We start from the raw sequence: 24,913 nt of genomic DNA on the forward strand, positions 1-24,913 counted from the left end.
CATACTCTATCTCCAGTACTCCTATACCTCTAGGTCTACGGCTATGTGGTAGAGGTAGCCTTGATTGTGGGTTAGTGTTTGAAAAACATCTACCAGTTATATTTTCAGTAAACTTTGGTTTGTGAGCTATTATTTTTCCGGTACATTTTGGTTGAGTTTGACGCAAAGGAACTTGAAATTTAGGAGTCTTCCTTGCATTTCCCAATTCTTCAGCGAAAATCGAAGGTCTTTTCACAGCGATTTGATTCTGCGCAGAACTAGATTGGTGAGCGACATTGTAGATTGAAATTGTATCACTAGAATTACCGACAGTAGAATCATTACTGGCAGTAGAAATCGGTGGTTGTCGTTGCAACAAATTGTAACCTGCATTTTTATCAGTAGAATTGGGTCTAACAGTAGAATTCGATGTGGGAGTAGATTTCATTTGTAGGTTGACCCTAGTTTTCGCCACCATTGGTTTCAAAAATGAGGCAATAGATGATGGTGAATCTAGACTACTTGGAAAGGTCATTGCTTTTCCATCACCGTCCCATCTTTCCAGTTGCTGCATGATATCTTCATCACCGAATCTGTGAAATAGGAATTGAGAATATACATCTTTATGTAAGATGAAGTGATTTATCTCAGCGAATGAGATGTGTTCTAAATAAGTTGAATTTATTGGCTTTGGATGTAATACACACTGAAAATGTCTAAGCTGCGTTTACACTAAAGTTATTAGCAAAATGTTTATTTTTCCGTCCTCATAGACTTAAATGAAAAAGACTAAGAAATTGTCAAAAAACCACAGCCAGGTTTATCAGAGATTGACAATGGTGTAATAACCGAAACCGGTCTTTCAATCTATAAATCTGTTGTTTTTGACAATTTCTTAATCTTTTTCATTTAATATGAATAATTACCACAATATCAACTTCTCAACTACACAAAAAGTCCTTATAGATTTTATTAGATTGATCATATAACTTGACAAAGACATAGTATGTTCATCATGTGTATGTATGATAAGTTATGTTCAATCTAATAGAATCTATAAGGACGGAGAAATAAACATTCTGTTAATAACTTTTGTGTAAACGCAGCTTTATTGTCTTAAATTTTGTCTTCCCAATATTATTTATGTTCTGCTAAGAAGAAACAAAATCATTGGCTTTTAAGGGACTTATTTGATATTTAAAGCATTCAGTGACCTCCTATTAAAGGGGTATAAGGACTAGTCATGTCAATTTTAAAGTTGAGTCATTTTACTTGACTGAAACTCATTTGAAGGAAGTCTTCATACTTTTTTGCAGAAGTTTATTTAAAAATCTGGAATAACATTCATCATCGCATATGCCTATATCATGTGAGTAAGCACCCTTAATATTATAACTTACTATTAAATTATTGAACAATAATTATAACTTACTATTATAATTCTTGAACAACCTCAGATGAAATCAGTGTTGATATGCTTAGAAAAATTGATGGATTCAATAATGTAAATAATACAATTTAAACATGATATAGCTGAATCAAGAATAGTAAATAGCTATATATATATATATACTATCCTTTATGTTGATTAGCCTATAATGCTCAAATTTTCTTTATCATTCACTATTATTTTGTCATTTTTTAATCTTAACAGATAGGACCCTCAAGTACAGTAATATATTACTGTACTCAACAGCTTCCCTAATTTTCCTTATTAATCTTTAAGACTGCTTTTATTAAAATTGTAATAAATGTTTAGTTTATAGAGAGAAAAACAGTAGTCTTTGAGACAGTAACAAGGCTTTCTTACCTTCGACAAGTGTTGGTCTGAGAATGATTTCCAAAATAATGTCTTGTATTGTCTTGAATCCTATTTTCTTGTAACATCATGAGAAGTTTCTCTCCAAAAGGTGACAGTATTTTGATACTTTCAGGTCTTGGAGGAGCTTTGAGAGGTCTATAGATCTTCATTCTTTCCATCTAAAGAAATTGTAGATATCAAACATGATTAATATTATAACTTATTTTGGAAAAAAATATATTAAAAGTAGGCTATGCACTACAAGCAATCAATAGAAAATTATTCAGTTTTTATGTGTAGCAAGCTCAAATAAACAAATTTTACAATTTGTTACTACAAGAGCATTTATTAGGTACAACTAAAACCAAATATAGAGCATCATTTCTACATAAATATTTATTTCAAACTGTTTAAAATCAATTAAATTGAAACATATCTTTCTATGTAGCAATATTTTTAAATTTCTCCGCCATACAAAGCTGACATTTGCCAACTTGAAGATAAAGCCTAGAATCAAAAATATACTTTTGAAGCAAATTAATTCTTGAAATAATACTCTAGGTAATTTATCACCTTGTAGAATATGAAATAAAATAGTTAATTAACCCAATTCATTACCTTTTCAACACAATAAAATCTACTGAGCCGGCAAACCTGTTTTGGTTATATAACCTAAAAACAAAACTGTAAAAGCCAAACGGTATAAGAGTATAACCACATAACCTCAAACGAGTTCTGCTCAATTTTATCTTTTTAATCATGTAAAAACACACGTTGAAACAACTAAACAAGTCTATTTTATCATAGTGGTATTATAAAATAGTATTTTCAACGTTAGTTCAATACTTATTCATGTAATTAAGATGTCTTCTAGTAAACTTAATGATTTTCTTCAATCCAGTCGGCGTTATGATGTAAGTAAACATTTAAATTTATTTATTTAACAAATATTTCAATTTAAAATCCATTGTAAACTAATTTGAAATTCAATTTTACCAATTTTCAAATGAAACTGTGCCTTGCTAACTGTTGTTGTCAATTTTAACCTTCAGAGAGTTCAGCTAGTTGCTTGTACAGACGATTTCTTATTCTTGTAGCCTACCAAAGTACCAGTATTTTTTTTTTATTTATCAATTGATCTTTATTTTAAGAAATAGATAAATACCGTACAAAAATCTTGAAAAAATTCTGTAGCTATTTCTCTTTTTTTAGGAAGATATTTTGGGTAAAAAGCGACCTGTAACTGTTGTGATTGGAAATGAAAGCTGTGATCTAGATTCAGCCGTCTCAAGCATTACCTATGCTTACTTTCTGTCTCTTGAAAGTCCACCTGATTGTGCTGTGGTACCTGTGATAAATGTACTTAGGAAACATTACGATGTGAAAACCGAGGTCAAATACTTCCTCAATCATAACAACATTGAGGATAATATGCTGGTTTTCAGGTGAGTTGATAAATTGTTATACTATCTAAGCCTACTTCAATTTATTGAATGATGTTGGAGGTCAATGAATAATAAACAAAAATGAGGGTGATGACCACAAAAGCTGAGTATGACAACTATAGTGAGGTCCAAGTTATAATGGCAGTGGAATAAGATAGGAGAACAACGTTGCCGATCCTCTGTCTTGTCAATGCCTTCTATGGAGTGTAACTGATACCGGTTTATTGATGTAATATTATTAACTGTTAATTCTCGTTTAAAATATTCTATCAAGTATGAAATTATACTTTTCAATGGTTTCATAATGAATTTCCATAATAAAGATAAAATATTTTGTTAATTACGGTATTCAATAATTCTACATTGTTAAAAGACGATCTGGCAACAAAACAAAGCGAGAAGAGATAGATAGCGCTATCCGCTTTGTTGAATAATAGACAATGATAGACAATTGCTAATCAAACACTGTCATTTAAAGGTGCGTACAGATTTACGCGCCGCGAACATGAGCAATTCACTTTTAATCAGCTGATACCAAGCTTTTTATATCTATATCTTATACCGTTTCTGTAAAATACAAATATAGTCAGCTGATTAAAAGTGAATTGCTCATGTTCGCGGCGCGTATATCTGTACGCACCTTAACAAGTACCTCGCTATAAACTAAGTGATTCGATATCACTATACTCGCTGAGACCGCATCTACTGATTTAATGTTATGAAATTGACTTGGGCCGAGCTATTATAGGCCTAAGTGGTATTGTTTTTACCACCATTACATATCAGTTATTAATCATTTATTAATTAAGTAGTCTATCAGCCTATTTAATTCGTTGATTTCAAGGTTAAATTCCTGAAAGACGGCTCGAGCCGCGAATAATCAGAGACTGTAGTCTATTGCTGTATATTATAGAGTAATAGGCCATAGTCGACATAGACTAACCATATAATTTTAATATGCCATGTAATTTTAATTTATTTGTAAAATAGCATAATATTATAATCTAGAATATTTCTTTTGTAAGTTTTTTATTTTGTATTTTGTTTTTTATGGGCAATAAAAATGTTTAAAAAAATATAATAGCGCTACTCTTGAATAGAAGTAAAAATATAAATCCAAGTATCTTTTTTTAAATTGTTTACTTTTAATTAATTTTTTAATAGCCGAAACATGCCATAAGTAAAAAAAGTTTACTTGGATTTCTATTTTCGACCGAGCGAAATGAGGTCTAAGATTCAAGTCGACGGTTTGGCATTTCTCTTTATGTTTAAATGTTTATATGTTGCGCATTTACGGCGAAACGCGGTAATAGATTTTCATGAAATTTGACAGGTATGTTCCTTTTCAAATTGCGCGTCGACGTATATACAAGATTTTTTTGGAAATTTTGCATTTCAAGGATAACATAAAAGGAAAAAGGAGCCTCCTTCATACGCCAATATTACCGAAAAAATCAGACTATTGAATTATTCATCATAAATGAGCTGTCTAGTGGACTATAATACTACTCAAAAACATCGAACATCTTGAAAATTTATCTTTCCATCAACGTTAGTAGAGATTTGTCCACTAACTTTGTCTTTCCATAAGCTGAGGCCATGATTCTAGTTTGGAGTTTAAAGTTATTGATAGAAAACATTTTTTTTACATTTTCATTTTTCAATCTGATGATTAAAATTGCAACGAATATTATTGAAAAGAAATTGCTTTCTAAAATCATGAAAAGTGGGGAATGAAGTTTGTAGGAAATCAGCATTATGGTAGTTTATTTTGTTAATTTCAACACACCGACTTTTCGCCAACACGACAACACAGAATGTTCTCTGATGGGTTGATTGGATTGGCATATCGACGGCAGCCAGACCTGATAACAGCGCTTACACTTACATTCCGGGACGACACGTCACGGTGCGATAAGACAGAAAGCTCTATGTTTATTCAGGATTTTTTCTAGAAATTTTAAATTGGTAAAGTATTTATTAATTTTTGAGAAAACATAACAGGTCAATGTAACTTACTGAGCGCGAGGTCTACTGTTCACAGAACTACTAGTATATATTTAGTATTTAGTATTCTAGGTCCATAAGACCACAAGGACACGTCAGAAAACGAGATTTTAGATCATAGAAATTTTACCAATCTTCATCAAACATTTGATTCCTTTATTATATACACTTTTCAAGACTACCTTATTTTAGAACTAGGAACGATAAAATATCTATTTCACACATAATTATGATTGTTTTTGGGGGCCCTTGGCTCTTTTTACAAAAATGAATCAATTTGAGACTGTTTAATTCATTTACAAAGATTCTATTATATTATATCGACAATACACCTTATTCAATTTCAAAATATTATGTTTTAATGCATGTTTAATATACATATTACTATACTAATATATTATTATTATATTACAGTTAACATATTAAGTGTGTTAATATGTGTTTAATTAGTTTGTTTATTCTTTTGTCGCAGAGACGAAATCGACCTCAACGCGCTCCACTCTGCCAACCGGTTGGAACTGGTTTTAGTGGATCACCACGTGTTGCCAGCCGACATGAGTGCACTGAGTGCGGCCGTCACACGTGTGCTGGACCACAGGCCACGTGTCGACACGTGTGTGACGTCATCGCCACACGTGCAGGTCGACATCAGACCGGTCGGGTCATGTGTCACGCTTGTCGGACGACATCTGGACAGCAAAGGCTTGCTTAGCGACAGACAGGTTGCGACACTTGTTTACGGTACGTTAACAATACTGTAAAATCAGTATTAGCCTACAACCATAGAGAAAAGATAGCATAGTAAAATATCCCATGGTATAGGTCGTTCATGTTCCAAATTTCACTTGTTAATTCAAGCCGATTACTGTTGACTACTGTCTATTATTACTGTATTGTTTGGGTGAGAGTTTAAGAAAGGTACATGATTCAAGATTCGTTTATTGTCAGAACATTAAAAACAATAATGCAAGACATTGTCAAAAACATACAAGCAATCTCAAATTTAACAATATATCACAGTTCATAAAATTACATCACAGGTCATAAAATTACATCACATTATTAAGTATTTCACACTGTAAGGATAGCAGTCAATTAAAACAAATTTAACATCAATATCACAGGTCATAAAAATTACAAAATACATCACATTATATTAATAAAACAAAATAAAACTTGTAGCACCCTTTAAAAAACTTAAAATTAATAAATAAATAAAGGGTGCTACAAGTTTTATTTTGTTTTATTAATTTAAAAGCAGCCCATTCCAATAAGTGTTTTATCACATTAGCCTATATATACATTACATCAAGTCATTTATACTGTAAGGACAGCAGTCAATTAAAATATTTTTCACACAAATTGTGAACTGTCTAATCTCAAGCTCCTTTATTTCAACTGGTAATTTATTGTACATTCTTTTTCCAAACTCAACAAAACTATTCAACATAAAATGGTAGTTACACTGAGTCATTCTGAGTGCTGTAGCCTGTCTAGTAAAATGGCTGTGAACATTAATATTAATTGGAAAACTTTTTACATTTTTCTTTGTGTATATCAGGCATTCATAAGCATACACTGCCGTAATTGTCATAATTCTGAGGTTCTTGAACAACGGTCTACAATGGGTTCTACTTTACTTATTACAAATTACACTAATAGCTCTCTTTTGTAATATAAAAAGCTTCTTCACATTTGAATCTCTTCCCCATGCAAAAATGCCATATATGCCAAATGAGACAGTATGATAGACTACCAGCGTCACATAGCTTCACCAAAAACAACTACTAGGACTATCGGCATGAATCAACTGTGAAACTTGCAACATATATTCTTATGTTATCACCATAAATGATACAGTGTCACCACACATGATACTGTATCATCTCAACTTGATACCCAACACCATAATTTGTTACAAAACTTCCCAACTTTGGATGACTTCTTCAAACCATGGTATATCTTCATAATGCTATATTATCTTCTCTATGCTACAACTTGGTGAAATTCACCTTATAAAGTCAGCACATTATTAACATTGGCTTCCTATCCTTGTCTGTCATTAGACAAAGCATATATAGTGAGGTCCATATTATAATGGCAGTGTACGATTGACAATACTGTTTCTGTCCTTTTCTTAAGGAATTGCTTAAATGACCCCAACAATGATGATATGAGTTGTTCATGTCCTGTGTTAGAGAGGGTAACTGAAACAAAGTATTTAGGTGTCACTTTGGACCCAAATCTAAGATGGAATAAGCATATAGGCCTAGATAAGATGTGTAGCAGGATGAAATTCATGATTCATAAATTCTATAAATTGAGCTTACTAAAAGAGAAATCTTTAAGTAAAATGGTCTATCTTGCATTCGCCCAATCAGTTTTTCAGTATGGAATTAGGGTCTGGGGTGGTGCTTTTAATGCTAATTTCAATAAACTAAATATTATTCAAAAGAGTATCCTCAAGGCAGCACTAGGAGTGCATAGAAGGTACCCTAGCCAGCAACTTTTTATGGAGTTCGGAGTTCTGTCAGTTAGGCAACTGTATATCAGAAATCTTGTTAAATATATCAGCAACCATATACATCTTTTTACACCTCATTCAACTAATTATAGTTTTAGATCAGTAAATAGATGCTTTGTTCCTCGAACAGATCTAACTATATGCAGAAGACAATTCAACTATACAACAAAAAAGCTTATTAATTTTATGCCAGAACATTTCATTGCAGGAAAACCTACAAAAGCACTTAAATTAAAAATTGAAAGCTGGATAAAGACAGAAGATATCATACCTAAAATATTTTAATTTGATGTACATATACTGTCTTCCTCAGTTCCTCTGAATTTATTATTAGTAGGGCTATACTCCCAGATTAATTTTCTCTCTCTGAGTTTAAGTTTTATTTTTTGTGTCATGTGTACTGTATTGTATTGTTTTTCTAATTCTCTCTTTGAGTACACAAGTCGTCTAATTGATTTAAAATGTATTTTTGAAACAATGAAATAATCTTTGAACATTACCTTATGAGAAACACAAATTAAAATACCTGAAATGACATTTTAAAAGTTGATAACTAGCTATTCTAGACTTCATCCATGCGTCAGTTAGCCTACCCATATAGGTTAGACCTACTCGTACCGGTATAAATAATATTGAAAGTTATTTCAAAATTAATCCATTGAAATTACTTATTTTTAAATAGTATTTCTATTTTTCTATTATTTTTAAAGGAAATTGTAATAGAATACCTACCAAATAACTCAATAATTTCTGTTGTTTTGAAATTCAGATTGTTGTATCACAGCTTTTTAAATTAGCCGCCATTTCAGGTTTGTATAAAAATAAAAATCTGATCTCAGTTTTGAATCAAATTATGAAAAAATATATTTTCTTGATCAATTTGACATTAAATTGATTATTTTATCAAGGAAATTATAATTATTATTAGATTAAATTTTATGGTATGAATTGAGTAACAGCTGTGTACAGTCAGTGGCAAAATGGAGAGACTTGGCAACGTTTTTTCCTATCTTTCTTCACTGCCATTATAACGTGGACCTCACTATAGTATAGTTAATGAGACTTAATGTTTGTGTTTTCATCGTGAATATAAGTAAGGCGATAAGGGATAATTACCGTTCAATATCTTTACAAAGTGTATTATCCAAATTCATTGATAAATTCTAGAAAAACCAACTGTCTCACTATTTAAGAATAAACAAATTGTTATCTGATAGTCAGTTTTGATTCAGGAAAGACTGCAACTCTTCAAACTGCTATCATAATCTATAGTCCGAGAGATATTACTTTTCAACATGAAGAGGGGAATGTAGTTTTCCTACAGTTACGTTGAAAAGTGGCCTCTGCTGCACTGATTACATAACGCAAAGAATCACTTTTCCGCTCTAGTGCGGGAAAATTTTTCTGCACTCCAGATTTGCAACATGGCAACGCAAAATACTTAGTAGGTTATATGGAGCAACAGTGCAGCAAAATCAAAATGAAGTTGGTAACAGTGACTGCTGTGGCTGCTATAGTGAGCAGACGTGCAACGAAGCACAACGCGCTAATTATTACATTATATATTATAACCAAGGACAACGATGACTTTAGGATTTTAGGATTAAGGTTTTTATCAATAATAAAATTACACAGGAAAACATTTGATGCATTTCAGGCAATTTTACCCATAATTACCCACTTTTCATATTCAATGGTAACTGTAGGAAAAACTTAATGTGAAATACATGCGCAAAGTTCCTCTGCTGCACTCAAGAAACCATTCCGCCCTCGCCTACGGCTCGGGCGTAAACGTTTCTTTCGGTGCAGCAAACTGTCACTTTGCGCACTAGTTGCACAAATAACTATTTCAACATGAAGAGGGGAATGTAGTTTGTGGTTGCACAGTTAGTAGCATGGACAGAGTGAGTGTAGAGTGTAGTAGTGGAGTGAGCATGCTGGATGCTGACACTAAAGTAGGTAGAATACTGTTGGGTAGTGCCAGTGATCCTTAGTGAAGGAAAGAACATCGGGCCTCTCTGTCTTCGAGAAAGAGCCATGTAAAAAATCTGGTGTGGCGCACTCACACTACTTTCCTTGCCGTTATGAAAATTGATCACCTGACGCTAGTGTTCACGCGCATTCAAAGATCTGAGCCAGCTGGTGACAGGACAATAACGCTGGAGACACACGATGTGTGCAATCTCTCCATAGTGAATGATTTAATAGAATCAACAGTTGCCAACAGTTTGCAATTGAATAATCACATTTTCTCGAATTTCGAGCTTATTTTCAATTTTAGGTGAAAATGTTACTGAACATTAATTGTAGAGATTTTCATGCTCAATCTTTTCCACTTGAATTTCTTTGTTGAAATTATATCTGAAGCCTGATAATTGGGAATCTAAAATCAAAATTTGCATAGTTGAGGCGGAGCTTCTGAAATTTTTACAGATATGTGACTTGTGGCAGTTGATAGAGACTGTCAATGACTATATTAGGTATAAATTTGATCAAAATTGTTCGTGTCGGATCCTTATAGGGGAAGGACCTTAAGTACCAAATTTCAAGTCATTCCGTTAATTGGGAGATGAGATATCGTGTACACAGACGCACATACACTCATACACACACACACACACACCACACACACACACACACACACACACCACACACACACACACACACACACACACATACCAATACCCAAAAACCACTTTTTTGAACTCAGGGGACCTTGAAACGTATAGAAATTTAGAAATTGGGGTACCTTAATTTTTTCGGAAAGCAATACTTTCCTTACCTATGGTAATAGGACAAGGAAAGTAAAAGTGATATCTCTCGGACTATAATTGATTATAGTGATCACTATAGCTGCGTACACATATACGCTCTTCCAACCCGCACCGAGCACGCTCCTCCCTCGTACCGCCCTCGTTCCTCCATCGAACTACAGTCGCGCCGCCCACGCACCCATCATGAACGTTACGGAAGATGTTAGATCTTCTCGCGTTCTCCGGTCGAACCATTGTTGCTCCCCGGTCGATCATCAATCGCTCTGCTGGAGTGACGTTCGGTTGCGGAGCAGAGCGAAAATCTGTACGCACCTTCAAATATATATCTCATCAAATTGTGTAACTGTGTAAGAAATAATCTTCATGGTTCATGTAAAATAAAGTTCCATTAACAGAGTGTTCTCATTGCAGGTACAATTCTGTTGGATACAAGCAACTTTTCGCCCATCACAAAGAAAGCGACAGACTTGGATAGGGAGGTGGCAGCCCTGTGTGAAACCAAGGCCCACGTTTCCAATGCCAAGGATCTGTATGATAGGCTGGTAGCTGCCAAAACTGATACATCGCGTCTATCAACCTACAGTCTACTCATTAAGGACATGAAGAAGGTCCATGGCATACCTTTGTCTGTACTTACCATGTCTGTTAAGGTCAGTCAAGTTATGCTATTAATAGTTTATCTAATTAAGTATTTTAATAGGGCTATTTCTTTATTTACAATGCAAATAACACTAATGTAATAACATTGAAAGATAAAATAATAAGGTAGTCCTTGTGCTATTTTTCTTCCAAATTTATAGATGACAAAGTCCAAGATAAGGTTAGAATTTAATTTGAATTAAATGTTTAATTTCAGAAAATCACTATAGTGAGGTCGATGTTATAATGGCAGTGTTTGATTAGCTATGGTATTGCTATCCTTGTCTATTATCATAGATAAACAATAACATAAGTAGATATCCCATGGTATAGGGTGTTTATGTCGCAACTTTTACTGTTATCTCAAGCTTATAGTCCACGTAGTTCTTTCCTGTAAAGCTTTATGACGCTGGTAGTCTCTCATATTGTGCCGTTCATACACTCTTACCATGTTTATTTATTTATTTGGTTAGCACAAACAATACGATGATCGAAAAAGAAAAAACAGGCTATTGCCTAAAACTTTTCCAATTTTCTTTTCCTTTTACCCGGTCAAAACAGTAAAAATCGACAGTAATCGGCTTGAGATGACAGTAAAAGTTGCGACATAAACGCCCTATACCATGGGATATCTACTTTCGCTATTGTTTCTCTATGCTATCATTCAACAAAGCGGATAGCGCTATCTCTTTCTCACTTTGCTCTGTTGCCAGATCGTCTTTTAACAATGTAGAATTAATAATTAATTAACAAAATATTTCATCTGAAATATGAACATTCATTATTAAATTATTGACAAATATAATTTCTTGGTTAATAAAATATAATTGATTATTTTAAACGAGAATGAACAGCTAATATTACATCAATAAACCTGTATCAGCTACCGTTTATAGCAGGCATTGACAAGACAACGTTGTTCTGCTATCTTTCTTCACTGCCGTTATAACGTGGACCTCACTATAGTACCCCTGTTATACTTTTATCATAGATAAAAGATAGCATAAGAAGATTTCCCATGATTTAGGTAATTTGTGAGAGGCGAAATAAACTCGATAAGCAAGCACTTTACTGTGATTTTAGCCACTAACTGTGAAAAAAAGAATTGAAAATTAATGTGAAGTTATATTTCTTCATAGACTACAATCAGTGATCCGTGGTCTAGTGGATAGAGTGCTTGCGTAGCAGCCTAGAGATCCCCGGTTCAAACCCGCTCATCACCAAACATTTTTGAACAGGTCACGCCCGTGTTATCGGATGGGCACGTTACTTGTCGGTCCCGGCTGAAGTACGACAGTCGTAAGGCCCATTGACGGCTTAAATGATATATTCAGATGGAACTTCCGTCAGAAATTCCCACCAATAAAAGCCATACGAATTGACCGAGCGAAGTGAGGTCTAAGATTCAAGTCGACGGTTTGGCATTTCTCTTAATGTTTAAATGTTTATATGTTGCGCATTTACGGCGAAGCGCGGTAATAGATCCTCATGAAATTTGACAGGTATGTTCCTTTTTTAATTGCACGTCGACGTATATAAAAGGTTTTTGGAAATTTTGCATTTCAAGGATAATATAAAAGGAAAAAAGAGCCTCCTCCATACGCCAATATTATAGTAAAAATCAGACTATAGAATTATTCATCATAAATCAGCTGACAAGTGATTACACACAGTGGAGAAGCCAGTTACTGTATTTATTACTGTATTTGTATAAGGTCTATAATTTCAATCAAAGACATTAAAGAGGCATGCATCTTTAAGCTGGGTTCACATCAAAGTTATTAACACAATGGTTATAACTCAATCCTTATAGATTCTATTAGATTGAACGGAAGTTGACAAACACATATGTTCATCATGTGTATGATAAGTTATGTACAATCTAATATAATCTTATCAGCTGACAAGTGATTACACAGATGTGTGGAGAAGCCAGTCTACAGCTGTATCTCCATAATGTATATAGTTTCAATCAGGTACTTGTGGATGAGAATACTGCGTGAGGTCTACTGTTCACAGAACTACTAGTTATTTATAGGCTACAAATCATTTGGCAGAGGTGCGGAGTTGGAAAGGGATAGAGCAACCAGCTTTGTCTAATGAGAGACAATGATAGCAAACCGAATCAGGTGCTGATTTGGCTCAACTCACACTTACGCGACTCAAGTCGAGAAGAGACTGCGACTCTAGTCTCTTCTCGACGCAGCATGTGTTTTCAAATGGTGACACTCAGACCAGTCGACTCTAGTCTCGTCCGCGACCTCACGACTGCGAGACTGAGTCGAGCGTCGACTCGACATGTTGGTCGAGCCTCGACTTGAATTGCATAGTACCGTGCATTTTTAATGAAAGTGATGTTTTATCATTCTAGATAAGACAATATATTCATAATAATTATTATAAAATGATTTACATGCTAAGTAGTGACGAATTAGATCTTATATTTTTAATAAAGTAAGGCTAGAAAATGGAGTATCATGGAACTGAAATAGTGATAATGAGCAAGAAAGTCGTAAGGTCTGAGACCTTAATAAAGACTGGAGTCGTACGATTTGAGTCGAGGTAGTGTGAGTTGAGCCTAAGTAAAGCCATAGAGAAACAATAGCATAAGAGCATAAGACGATATCACATGGTATAGGTCGTTTGTATTTCAAGCCGATAACTGTCTATTATTACTGTTTTGTTGGGAGTGTAAGAACAGCACAGTATGAGAGACTACCAGCGTCACATAGCTTCACGAAAAATAACTACTAGGACTGTCGGCTTGAGTTAACAGTGAAAATTGGAACATAAACGCCCTATACCGTGGGATATCTTCTAATGCTTTCTTTTCTCTGTGTTGAAACTGGGCAATTGATTATTTTAGTATGTAAGCCTACAGTTCCTTCATTTCTTGTATGTTTTTCTCCATTCTTCAGTTAACCCGAATTTTCGTTGACTAGGTCCCAGATTGTCCGAGTTATCGAGGTTCTACTGTAATTATTATTGATTCAGTAACTAAATTAATTTTTAATTGACCAAATTTTTGTTAATTTTGCAGGATTTTCTAGAACGTCCTGATGCTGAGGCTAACATAAAGGAGTTCTGCACTGAGCATGAGGCCAGAGTTATGCTAATTCTGGGAGTGATTGTTACCGGAGGAAGTCAGCTCAGAGATTTGTTCATCTATCCCAACACCTGTCAACCATTGGCGGATAAGGTGAGTGGTTCAGTACGGAGTCCACCTAAAATAGTGTAGTTTCATTCATCTATAGTGAAGTTCACACTATAATGACAGTGGAGAAAGATGGGAGGAAAACGTTGCCGATCCTCTGTTTTGTCAATGATTTCTATAGACGGTAGCTTATACAGATTTATTGATTAACGGTTCATTCTCGTTTAAAATGATCAATTATATTTTATCAAGGAAGAAATTATATTTTTATATTTTTCCACCTAAAATATTTTAGTTCCATCCTTTCCTACATATTTGCTCATATATCCCAACACCTGTCAACCATTGGCTGATAAGGTGAATGGTTCAGTTCGGAATCCACCTAAAATATTGTAGTTTCATTCATCTATAGTGAAGTTCACATTACAATGGCTGTCGAGAAAGATAGGAGAAAAACGTTGCCGATCCTCTGTTTTGTCAATGGCCCATATGAATAAAACCAGAGCAAATGCTCATGAGCAAGAGCATTGAGCATAAGCATTTGCTCATTTTTATATGAATAAGCTTTGCCTTATTCTCCTGAACTCTGGAGCAAATGCTCACGTATTTTAAAGATTTTTCATCAGCTGATTCGCTTTTGTAGCCTTACTTTGTTTTTATAGCTCACGGAAGCGCTAAATATGCAAGTAGGGGGCACCGCTTGTGTTTGCGTCGTCTGCTCTGTTTTCTATTTATGAATAGAGTTTTAGGTTAGTTGAGTTCAGAATTTTGAAATAATAGCGTGAAAAAATGTCATCTCTATAATAATCTTCAGCATAATCTTATAATATCAATAGCCTTCTTATAATTGTCTACATTCTCATCTTCTCAAATGCCTATTTCCTATTTTGCGATGGCTATCTTTATATCAGGTAGCAGGTGGCTATCTTTTGTATGGTATTTATTCTTTTGAAGGAATAATGGTGATATATATCATTGGTTGAATCTAAAAAGAGTTTTATAGTTCTCAACTATTGGTTGTGATCCTATCTGGTATAGTTTCCTCTTCCTCATACGAATTAGTTGAGCCATTTTACTATGAACAAAAGGTAATAAGCTGCACTAGACTAGACTCACCTTTTTTGAAGCATTTGCTTCAAAAGTTGAGCAAATGCTCTAGTTTATTCATACAATTTTGAGTATTAGCTTTTACTTTTGAGCAAATGCTCAAACTATTTTTTTGATGAGCATGAGCAAAAGGTTTTGCTCACGTTTATTCATAGAAAATGAAGCAAATGCTCTATATTTTAGAAGTATAAGCAAATGCTCAAGTTTATTCATATGGCCCAATGACTTCTATAGACGGTAGCTGATACAGATTTATTGATGTAATATTAACGGTATCAAGGAAGAAATTATATTTTTCAAAAATTCCATTATAAATTTTCATAGTTAAGATGAAATATTTTGTAAATTAATTATTAATTTCACATTGTTAAAAGTCGATTTGGCAACAGAGCAAAGCGAGAAAGAGATAGCGCTATCCCTATTCGCTTTGTTGACTGATAGACAAGGATAGCAATACCATTGCCAATCAAACACTGCCATTATAACGTGGACCTCACTATATCCCTCCAATTACCCAAGAACTATAGTGAGGTCCACGTTATAATGGCTGTATTAGATTAACATTGGTGTTGCTATCCTTGTCTATCATTCCACAAAGTAGATAGACCTAGGCTATCCTTTTAAAGCTCTGCAACGCTGCCAGAACGTTCTTTAACAATGTAGAAATATAATTCAATTAACAAAAAATTTTATCTCAATTATGGAAATTTATGATCTAATAATATTGAAAAATATATTTTCTTGGCTAATAAAATTTTATTATTTTTAACAAGAATTAACAGTATTACATAAGATATACTGGTATCAGTTATCCTCTATAGAAGGCAGTGGTAAGGCAGTGAATCGGCAACACTGTTCTCCTATCTTTCTCCACTGCCGTTATAACGTGGACCTCACTACAGGTGCCTCCACATTATGAGAAACTTTTAATTTGTTTATTTTGCAAATAGTGTAGAATATTTATGAATAACATGTAGACTAATCTTCGAGTGGAGTATAATTAATTGCTATGTCCCCATGAGCTTGTTTCGGATGGACACGTTAATTCGTCGGTCCCGGCTGTCTAAAAGCAGTCGTTAAGTTATGTCAGAGGCCATGAAATTGATTAGGTGCGATCTGAAAACTCTGACACCAGACCTGAGCCAGCCAGGCTACTTAGCGCTATTATTATTATTATGCGCTTGTTTCTTATAAACGAAAACCATTCATTATCATTCTCAACCTGAAAGCTAAGGCTAGGCACTCACCAGTTAGTCTATACAGGACTTTTTTATAGTCACATTTAGGGCCGTTTGCACAGTGTGAGTTTAAGCTTAAGCTTAAACCAAATCTGGATTTTTTTGGTTTAAACTAAAATTCCGTTTGCACAGTATCAGTTTGAACACTGTATTGAGTTTAAACTCTGGGAAAGTTTAAACCTCCAAAGCAGGAGGTTTAAACCAAATAATTTGGATTAACTTGACATCTGTAAAGATTTGATGGGGAAACAGCTGATAGTAAATTATTTTTCGACGGTTGTTTTGAATGCTTCTGTAGACCAAAGACCTTAAAGATGCATAGACTCACATGCAGCGCTAGTGTCGTACTTGGAATTGAAATCCGCCATTGAGGGGGCAACCCATAAGATTATTACATACCAATGCCACCAATGCCTTTGTGATCTATAGTATTACAAATAAATGATATATAATATCTCGTGCTAAAATACCCCAATGGCGGCCTTGAATTTCAAGTAAGAGCTATCATTGGGAAGGCATAGGCATTGTGGGTCTATATCTCTTTAAGGTCTTTGCTGTAGACGATGATTATTAATTTAGGTTAAAATGAATCATTATTATTTGAATGTAAAAATAATTATAATGGGGGAATTGATAGAAGTTTTTAAGGCGACTGATAAAGATGACTGCGAAGAAATTTTAAAACTGAGAAAAATTGGGCAAAAACGAATGATTTAGCTTAAATTTCTGGGATGATAGAGAATTTTCTTAACGGTTTTGCTTGAGTAAAGCAACTGCCAATCCAGTATTTGATTAAATAAACCACTTGATAAAATAAGACAACTTTTAACAGTGGTCTTTGATTAGGAAACATATTTTTAATAACACATAACTGAGATATTTTGCTTTCGAGAGATTTCTAATAAATGAGGAAGACGGTAGTAGATTTAAGCGTAACAAAATCGCTTTTTTAAAAACATTCTCAAATATATTTTTTGAAGAATTTCTTGATCGCTTTTCACTTTTACTACCGTACAGCTTACAACTCTGTGGATTTTGAACAAGGAAATAGTAGCTACATAACCTCAATTTACTGATAGTTTGTAAACAAATAACAAATTTCCTGTAAAAATCAGCCTTCCTGATATTATAAACGATGACATTCTATTACCAACTTAACGCTAAACTAGTTTAACTTGAACTGGATTAGTAAATGAACTGAAAAAACCGATTCAAGTTTAAACTTTCAGATTAACTTAAACTCGATTAACTTAATCGAGTTTAGCAATTTATACTGTGCAAACGGCCCTTAGTCACAATACTTCACATAGTTGCTTATGAAGACATGTCTAATTGCAATGACTAATCAGTGTGAGTTGCGTCATAAGTAACAATGTGAAGTATTGTGACTAAACGTGACTAGTCTTGTCTTGACTTGACTAACCGGTGTGTGCCTAGCCTAAGCATTAACAGCATTCGGTCTGGAGAATCAAATTATTATAAACTAGCAGGAAACCCGTGCTCCGCAAGGATCTATTTTAAAACTTGACAAACTGAAAAGTTGACCGAGTGGAATCTTAAAGTATTTGAAATAGGTCTAGTACCATCCTCGGTTTATTAAGAATCTATATGCCAAATTTCAAGTTAATCAGTTGAAAAATTCGACTGAGTCATAGTCAATATTGTAGTACCGTTCCATAATTGAATAAAAACAAACATATGTTGTCAAATTCTACACTTCTTTATTCGGTACACGACCATGGTTTCGTGACCACACCGGTCACATTTGGTCGTGTACCGAATAAAGAAGTGTAGAATTTGACAACATATTTGTGTTTTTATTCAATTAATCAGTTGAGTAATTAAGACGTGATGATGCGTCAAACATATTTTCCTATCCCGTATATGTGAAAGCCAGTTCTTTCTTTTATTATAGCATAGGAAAAGATGAGCTATTATGGAACAGGTCAGAATGCTCTCAAATTTTTAAAGTCCTACCTAATAAATCGTAGTCAACTAGTAACTGTAGGGTAGCATTAGCAACAAGTCGTCGTTGTTGAAGGTTGAGTCGGGTGTGCCACAAGGCTCGATACTTGGTCCTTTCTTATTCTTGGTTGCGATCAATGACATTTCAGCTTTCGTTAAGACTGATACAATTTTGTATGCAGATGATACCACTTTCTTTAACCTGAACAGTGATCTGAACATTCTGAGTCAGGAAAGCAAACACACTATGGAAAAAACATCTCTATGGTTCAATGCAAATAGCTTTGTTCTTAATAACAGTAAAACTGAACAACTTAATTTTAATTTAAAAAGAGGACCTCCAGTTAATAACCCAGCGAGTGTGGAAATTTTTAGGGATTCATATGGACTCAAAGCTCACATGGGAGCCACATATCAAATATGTCAGCTCAAAGCTTAGCAGAGTAATTCATTTGCTCAGAAGTCTATCCGGTGTAGTACCTATGAAATATTAAAGAACGGCCTGTTTTTCTTTCTTTCATAGTATAATATCTTATGGCCTCATCCTTGGGGTAATGCTTCTCAGATCAATGATGTTCTACTCATTCAAAAGAAAGCTTTAAGAATTATAACTAACTCATCATATCTTGAGCATTGCAAACCATTGTTCATTAATCAAAAAATTCCAACTGTGATAAACTTGTATGTATAATATGTCCTCATTTATACCCATAAGAACCTATCCTGTCTGCAGTTGAGAAGTGATGTTCATTCAATTCACACTAGGTACAGAAATCGCATTGATATACAGCACCAAAGACTGACAAAATCTCTTAATAGTTTTGAGATCACAGGACAAAACTGTTCAACAACTGCCTTCCCATTTACATAATGTGTCACAAAAGATATTTAAACAAAGATATATAGTTGGCTAGTATTAAATCCGTTTTATAAATTGACTGAATTCGATGAGTGCCTAGTAAATATATGTTAGTAAACAATTAGTATCTGTCTATAAGTGTTGGTTAGTCTGATTATCTTGTTATCTAAATTCAACTTCTCTTCATCACTCAACTGTGATACTATAGTAGAAACGTCCAAATGTATTTATTGTTGTTGTTATTCTATTTGTTAATATTATAATAATATCTATTTGTTCTATTTTACAATATTAACCATCATTACATGATCATTGTGTATATACTACTGTAGAAGTGTGTGACTTGAACTTATCGTTGTTATGTTATATATTGACGTTGTATATGCTGTAAAGGCTTTTCGACAATAAAATTTTATTTATTTATTTATTTATTTATAGATTATAATTGTATACCCCCATAAATCATACATTTATCTTTATTGATTCATACAACAAGTACATCGTCAAAAATGATAGGGAGAGAAAAAAATAAGGTAACATTGTGCTATTCCTCTCCCAAATTTAGATGAGGTTACAATCGGATAGTCCGAAATAGGTCAAGTCTTGTAGTTGTTCACTTCACAAAATTTTCATTTCCTTATTATTTTCACAAAGTAGATTTTTAAATTTAGATGCTTCAAAACTAAACATAGAAGAAAAATGTCACATTATTATCTTATCATAATTTCAATATCGGGGCACCGATCTTCGCTCGTTATTTTTATTCATTGATAAACATAACACAATTCTCTAAAATGATCGTTTTTACTTTCCTTGCCCTATTACCATAGGTAAGGAAAGTATTGCTTTCCGAAAAAAATAAGGTACCCCAATTTTTAAATTTCTATATGTTTCAAGGTCCACTGAGTCCAAAAAACTAGTTTTTGGTATTGGTCTGTATGTGTGTGTGTGTGTGTGTGTGGTGTGTGTGTGTGTGTGTGTGTGTATGAGTGTATGTGCGTCTGTGTACACTATATCTCATCTCCCAATTAACGGAATGACTTGAAATTTGGAACTTAAGGTCCTTCCACTATAAGGATCCGACACGAACAATTTCTATCAAATGCAATTCAAGATGGCGGCTAAAATGACGAAAATGTTGTCAAAAACAGGGTTTTTCGCGATTTTCTCGAAAACGGCTCCAACGATTTTTATCAAATTCATACCTAAAAAAGTCATTTATAAGCTCTATCAACTGCCACAAGTCCCATATCTGTAAAAATTTCAGGAGCACTGCACCATCTATGCAAATTTTGATTTTAGATTTTCAATTATCAGGCTTAAGATACAATTTAAACAAAAAAATTCAATTGGAAAAGATTGAGCATGAAAATCTCTACAATTAATGTTCAGTAACATTTTCACTTAAAATTGAAAATAAGCTCGAAATTAGAGAAAATGTGATTATCCAATTGCAAACTGTTGATTCTATTAATTGATTCACTATGAAGAAATTGCAGACCTCGTATATCTCCAGCGTTATTGTCCTGTCACCAACTGGCTCAGATCTTTGTTTATAAGTAGTAGACTTGTGATGCGCGTGAACACTAGCGTCAGGTGATCAATTCTCAAAACGGCAAGGAAAGTTGTGTGAGTGCGGCACACCAGATTCTTATTCATTGATAAACAGAACACAATTCTCTAAAATGATCGTTTTTATATTTCAAAGCTGGCTATATGTCGTCTTATGAATTTCGGGGATGCGATATTTTGATATTCCACATACTCACTCACTAAACTCGTTCACTCAAAAGTGAGCACTCACTTTTTTACTATCCACAGACGACGAAAGTCTCAGCTGTTTCAGCCAGGGATGAATTATCCGTTTAATGTTGTTCAGCGAGTTTTCCCAAGGATGAGACCTAGCGCAATCGAATTTTTATATCATAAACCTACTATGTTCCAAATTTCGTGAAAATCGTTAGAGCCGTTCTCGAGATCCGTTGAACATAAATAACCAGATATAAATATAAATAAGTAGTTATTTATAAAAATACAGAAATTGGTCACTTAATATAATAGGATTGTAATCTTCTATTTTTATTACTAATTTCAATCAATTTTTATATTACAGATAGAAGAGCACCTCAAAGCAAGCACAGCTCCAAAACTTGATCTTCACATGGTTGAGAATAAATTTGGTGGAAAAATCTTCAAAGAAATCAACACTTATTCTACGAGAAAACAGGTTTTGCCTATTGTTGAGAGAGCTATTCTAAGCTACGATAGTGAGACAAGGACTGGAAGTTGATGATTACGAAATGACGGGAGATAATCTGAAGGTTTCTCATGAGAAATTTATTTTAACTGATTCAGGTTTGTAGATTTTGTTATTGGTACCCAATGGTTCAGAACTGTAAGGCTCAACTCAGGTCGAGAAGAGACTCGAATATAGTCGAGAGCATGTGTTTCCAAATGGTAACACTCAGACCAGTCGATTCTAGTCTCCGCGACGTCACCATTTCAAAACACATGCTCTCGACTAGTCGAGTGTTGAGTCTCTTCTCGACCTGAGTCACGTAAGTGTGAGTTGAACCTGAGTGTGGAACAATTCATCATTTTTTTGTTACTGACTATTGTCATAGCCACCTCTAATACAAGGCCCCGGCCTACGATATTGCAACGTCGCAGCAGAGGCCTAGAATCTAATACATGATTGGTGAAAAAAAATTTTAAAAATACCAGCTGATCTTTTTCACCAATCATGCATTAGATTCTAGACCTACGCTGCGACGTTGCAATATCGCAGGCCGCAGCCTTGTATTAGAGGTGGCTATGGTTAAGCCCATAAACAATATAATTTGAATTTTAAAGAGTTCTTTCAAGTTTGTAAATTTATTAAGGATGAGTATTAGAGGTGGCTATGGTATTTTGAATCAGTGTATTGTATATCCTTTTAGTGTGGTCCACGTTATAATGGCAGTGTTTGATAAGGAATGGTATTGCTATCCTTGTCTACCATTCAACAAAGCGGATAGCGCTATCTCTTTCTCGCTTTGCTTTGTTGCCAGATCGTTCAGATGTAGAATTAATAATTTAAAAAATATTCATATTAATATTGAAAATTATAAAATTATTAAAATTGCTTGATAAAATATAATTGATTATTTTTAACTAGAATGAACCGTTAATATTACATCAATAAACCTGTAACTGCTACCGTCTATAGAAGGCATTGACAAGACAGAGGATCGGCCACGTTTTTCTCCTATCTTTCTCCACTGCCATTATAACGTGGACCTCACTATAGTACAAGTATATTCTTGTGTTATGCCCGGTTGCACAACAGCCGGTTAAATTTTAACCGTGATTAGTTCCACGAGAACCAATCAGAGAAGCCGTCTTATCAAGAAGGCCTTCTCTGATTGGTTCTCGTGAAATTAATCACGGTTAAAAATTAACCGGCTGTTGTGCAACCGGCACTTAGTGTATCATAATTCAAGTTTATAGAATTTTGTATTATTTAGAGGAGAGTAATGTTGTAATCTATTGATCATTAAAAAAATCTAATTGTGTTACTTGTATGCTTGATCATTGATTGTTTTGAAAAATTTATGTCATGTTAATATTTTTTATGAATAAATCTGAAATGAATAAAAAAGTGAATTCAATGTTTTTTTTCGGTAAAAATGAATAAACACGAGAACTTCCTTAATATATTCCTCCATAGTTGATTGAGATTTATCATGCTATAAAATGAGACGTTTTACTACAATACAGGATGAGTCATTCACTAAACTTAAAGCTTCATCTATGGTTTTAAATTTCAGCCAAATCTGAGATACTTTTTTTACTGTTTCAAAACGCACGATGGGTACTCTCAGTTTTTTTTTTTTTAATAAAAATAGCTCAAACTTCGTGATCTTATGTTATTTGATGCGTGGAGCACGAATCTGGAATCAGATTTGCAAAATTCCTCACCGTTCAGGAGATATGACCATTTGCAAATTTTCAAATATGATGTTTGCAGCTTCATAACTCACTCTGTATAGTAGCAGGGGATGCCAAATTTGGCTCAGACATTTCTCAGGTCAAGGTTTATCTATGGTGCAAATTTCAGCCAAATCTGAGATACTTTTTGTTTCAGTGTGATTCACGATGGGTAGTCCATGGTTACTCTCATTTTCTGTGAAGAATTAAAATTGATCAAACTTCGTGATCTTATGGTATTTGATGCGTGAAGCACGAATCTGGAATTAGATTTGCAAAATTCCTCACCTTTCAGGAAATATGACCATTTGAAAATTTTCAAATTTGATGTTTGCAGCTTCATAACTCACCCTGTATAGTAGCTGGGGATGCCAAATTTGGCTCAGACATTTCTCAGGTTAAGCTTTATCTATGGTGCAAATTTCAGCCAAATCTGAGATACTTTTTGTTTCAGTGTGATTCACGATGGGTAGTCAGTCCATGGTTACTCTCAATAATTTTTTGTGAAAAATAGAAATTGTTCAAACTTCGTGATCTTATGGTCTTTGATACGTGGAACACGAATCTGGAATCAGATTTGCAAAATTCCTCACCGTTCATTTGATATTGCCGTTTGAAAATTTGCTCGCCATAGGAACATATTATTGACCTAACAAGTGTCGTGCTATAATATGAGACGTTTCGCTATGTAAATCGCTATGGAGGTATTTTTAACCCTACACCACACCTGACATCATTTCTGTAACCGGTGACATATTTGTCTCTATTTAGTTTAATCTTCCAAAATATGAAATATATAAGAATACATGTGGTTCGATAGTCATTCTTGCAGACTATACCACCGCTGGCCACCAATGTAAACGGAGGGGGGTTGTTTCTTCTCTTCCATAATATTTACCAAAATTATGCTATCAAATCTCTATTTGAATCCTTGATTGGTTGGAGCTTTTAGTGGATTCGTTCATTCAAAAGGACAGATTATCATCATTGTCACATATTCTAGCAACCATAGTAACTACTAGCCAGGAACTTTAATGAAAAATACTTTTTAAAATTCAACCTCAGGTTTATTGAACTCTAAATAGGTAGAACGAATTAATAAAAGTCAGGTAACATGTCAAATTTTCAAACAGAACAGAGTTATTCAGCAATCGATTCAGGTCAAGAAGACATACTCAATTTTTTAATCTATACATCTATAGGAACCTGCTAACTTGCTGCATTTAAATTCGGGCCTCGGTCATTCTATGTTGCTAAATTTTGAGCTACAATACGAAGACAACAAAAGTTGGCACTCACCATTTTTACAATTTAAATTTCGACTCTTCAGAAACATACACATACGATTTAAGAAAACTCACTATGCTGGAACTCATACGCACAAATAATTTCCTGGTTCTACTCTCACTAACAATATTCAATTTTGGTTTCTATTTAACTACATAAAAATTA

At 34.0% G+C, this 24,913-nt stretch overlaps 2 protein-coding genes across 3 annotated transcripts in view; one reads left to right on the top strand and one right to left on the bottom strand.

Moving 5' to 3' along the window:
* Window positions 1–21: 21 nt before the first annotated feature.
* On the bottom strand, window positions 22–2,513 carry LOC120352859. The gene is made up of 4 exons (XM_039435161.1): window positions 2,399–2,513; window positions 1,790–1,959; window positions 145–572; window positions 22–59 (listed from the first exon to the last, which is right to left on the bottom strand). Exons 2-4 carry the CDS (start codon window positions 1,957–1,959, stop codon window positions 22–24), a joined length of 636 nt encoding a protein of 211 aa, XP_039291095.1. The 5' UTR covers window positions 2,399–2,513.
* LOC111046890 (exopolyphosphatase PRUNE1) overlaps window positions 2,460–24,913 on the top strand; it is a 34,123-nt gene continuing 11,669 nt past the window's right edge. The window contains exons 1-6 of one of the 2 annotated variants that reach the window (XM_022332537.2): window positions 2,460–2,694; window positions 2,993–3,225; window positions 5,705–5,973; window positions 10,942–11,180; window positions 14,210–14,368; window positions 21,606–22,440. In XM_022332537.2, the coding sequence (XP_022188229.2) occupies window positions 2,644–2,694; window positions 2,993–3,225; window positions 5,705–5,973; window positions 10,942–11,180; window positions 14,210–14,368; window positions 21,606–21,782 (1,128 nt within the window). In that variant the 5' untranslated portion in view covers window positions 2,460–2,643 and the 3' untranslated portion in view covers window positions 21,783–22,440. Of the gene's footprint in view, window positions 2,695–2,992; window positions 3,226–5,704; window positions 5,974–10,941; window positions 11,181–14,209; window positions 14,369–21,605; window positions 22,441–24,913 lie in introns of those variants that run through there. The other variant, XM_039434922.1, reaches the window with a different exon arrangement.

This window comes from Nilaparvata lugens, chromosome 8, assembly GCF_014356525.2.
Source record: "Nilaparvata lugens isolate BPH chromosome 8, ASM1435652v1, whole genome shotgun sequence".
Lineage (NCBI taxonomy): Eukaryota > Metazoa > Arthropoda > Insecta > Hemiptera > Delphacidae > Nilaparvata > Nilaparvata lugens.

Bases quoted from the DNA above. Each gene is read 5' to 3' on its own strand.
- LOC120352859 (XM_039435161.1), bottom strand. From the start codon at position 1,959: ATGGAAAGAATGAAGATCTATAGACCTCTCAAAGCTCCTCCAAGACCT. The intron at 573-1,789 runs GTAAGAAAGCCT...CCTATTTCACAG, and splicing joins CAGACCAACACTTGTCGAAG to ATTCGGTGATGAAGATATCA. The intron at 60-144 runs GTACCGGAAAAA...CCCACAATCAAG, and splicing joins GCGTCAAACTCAACCAAAAT to GCTACCTCTACCACATAGCC.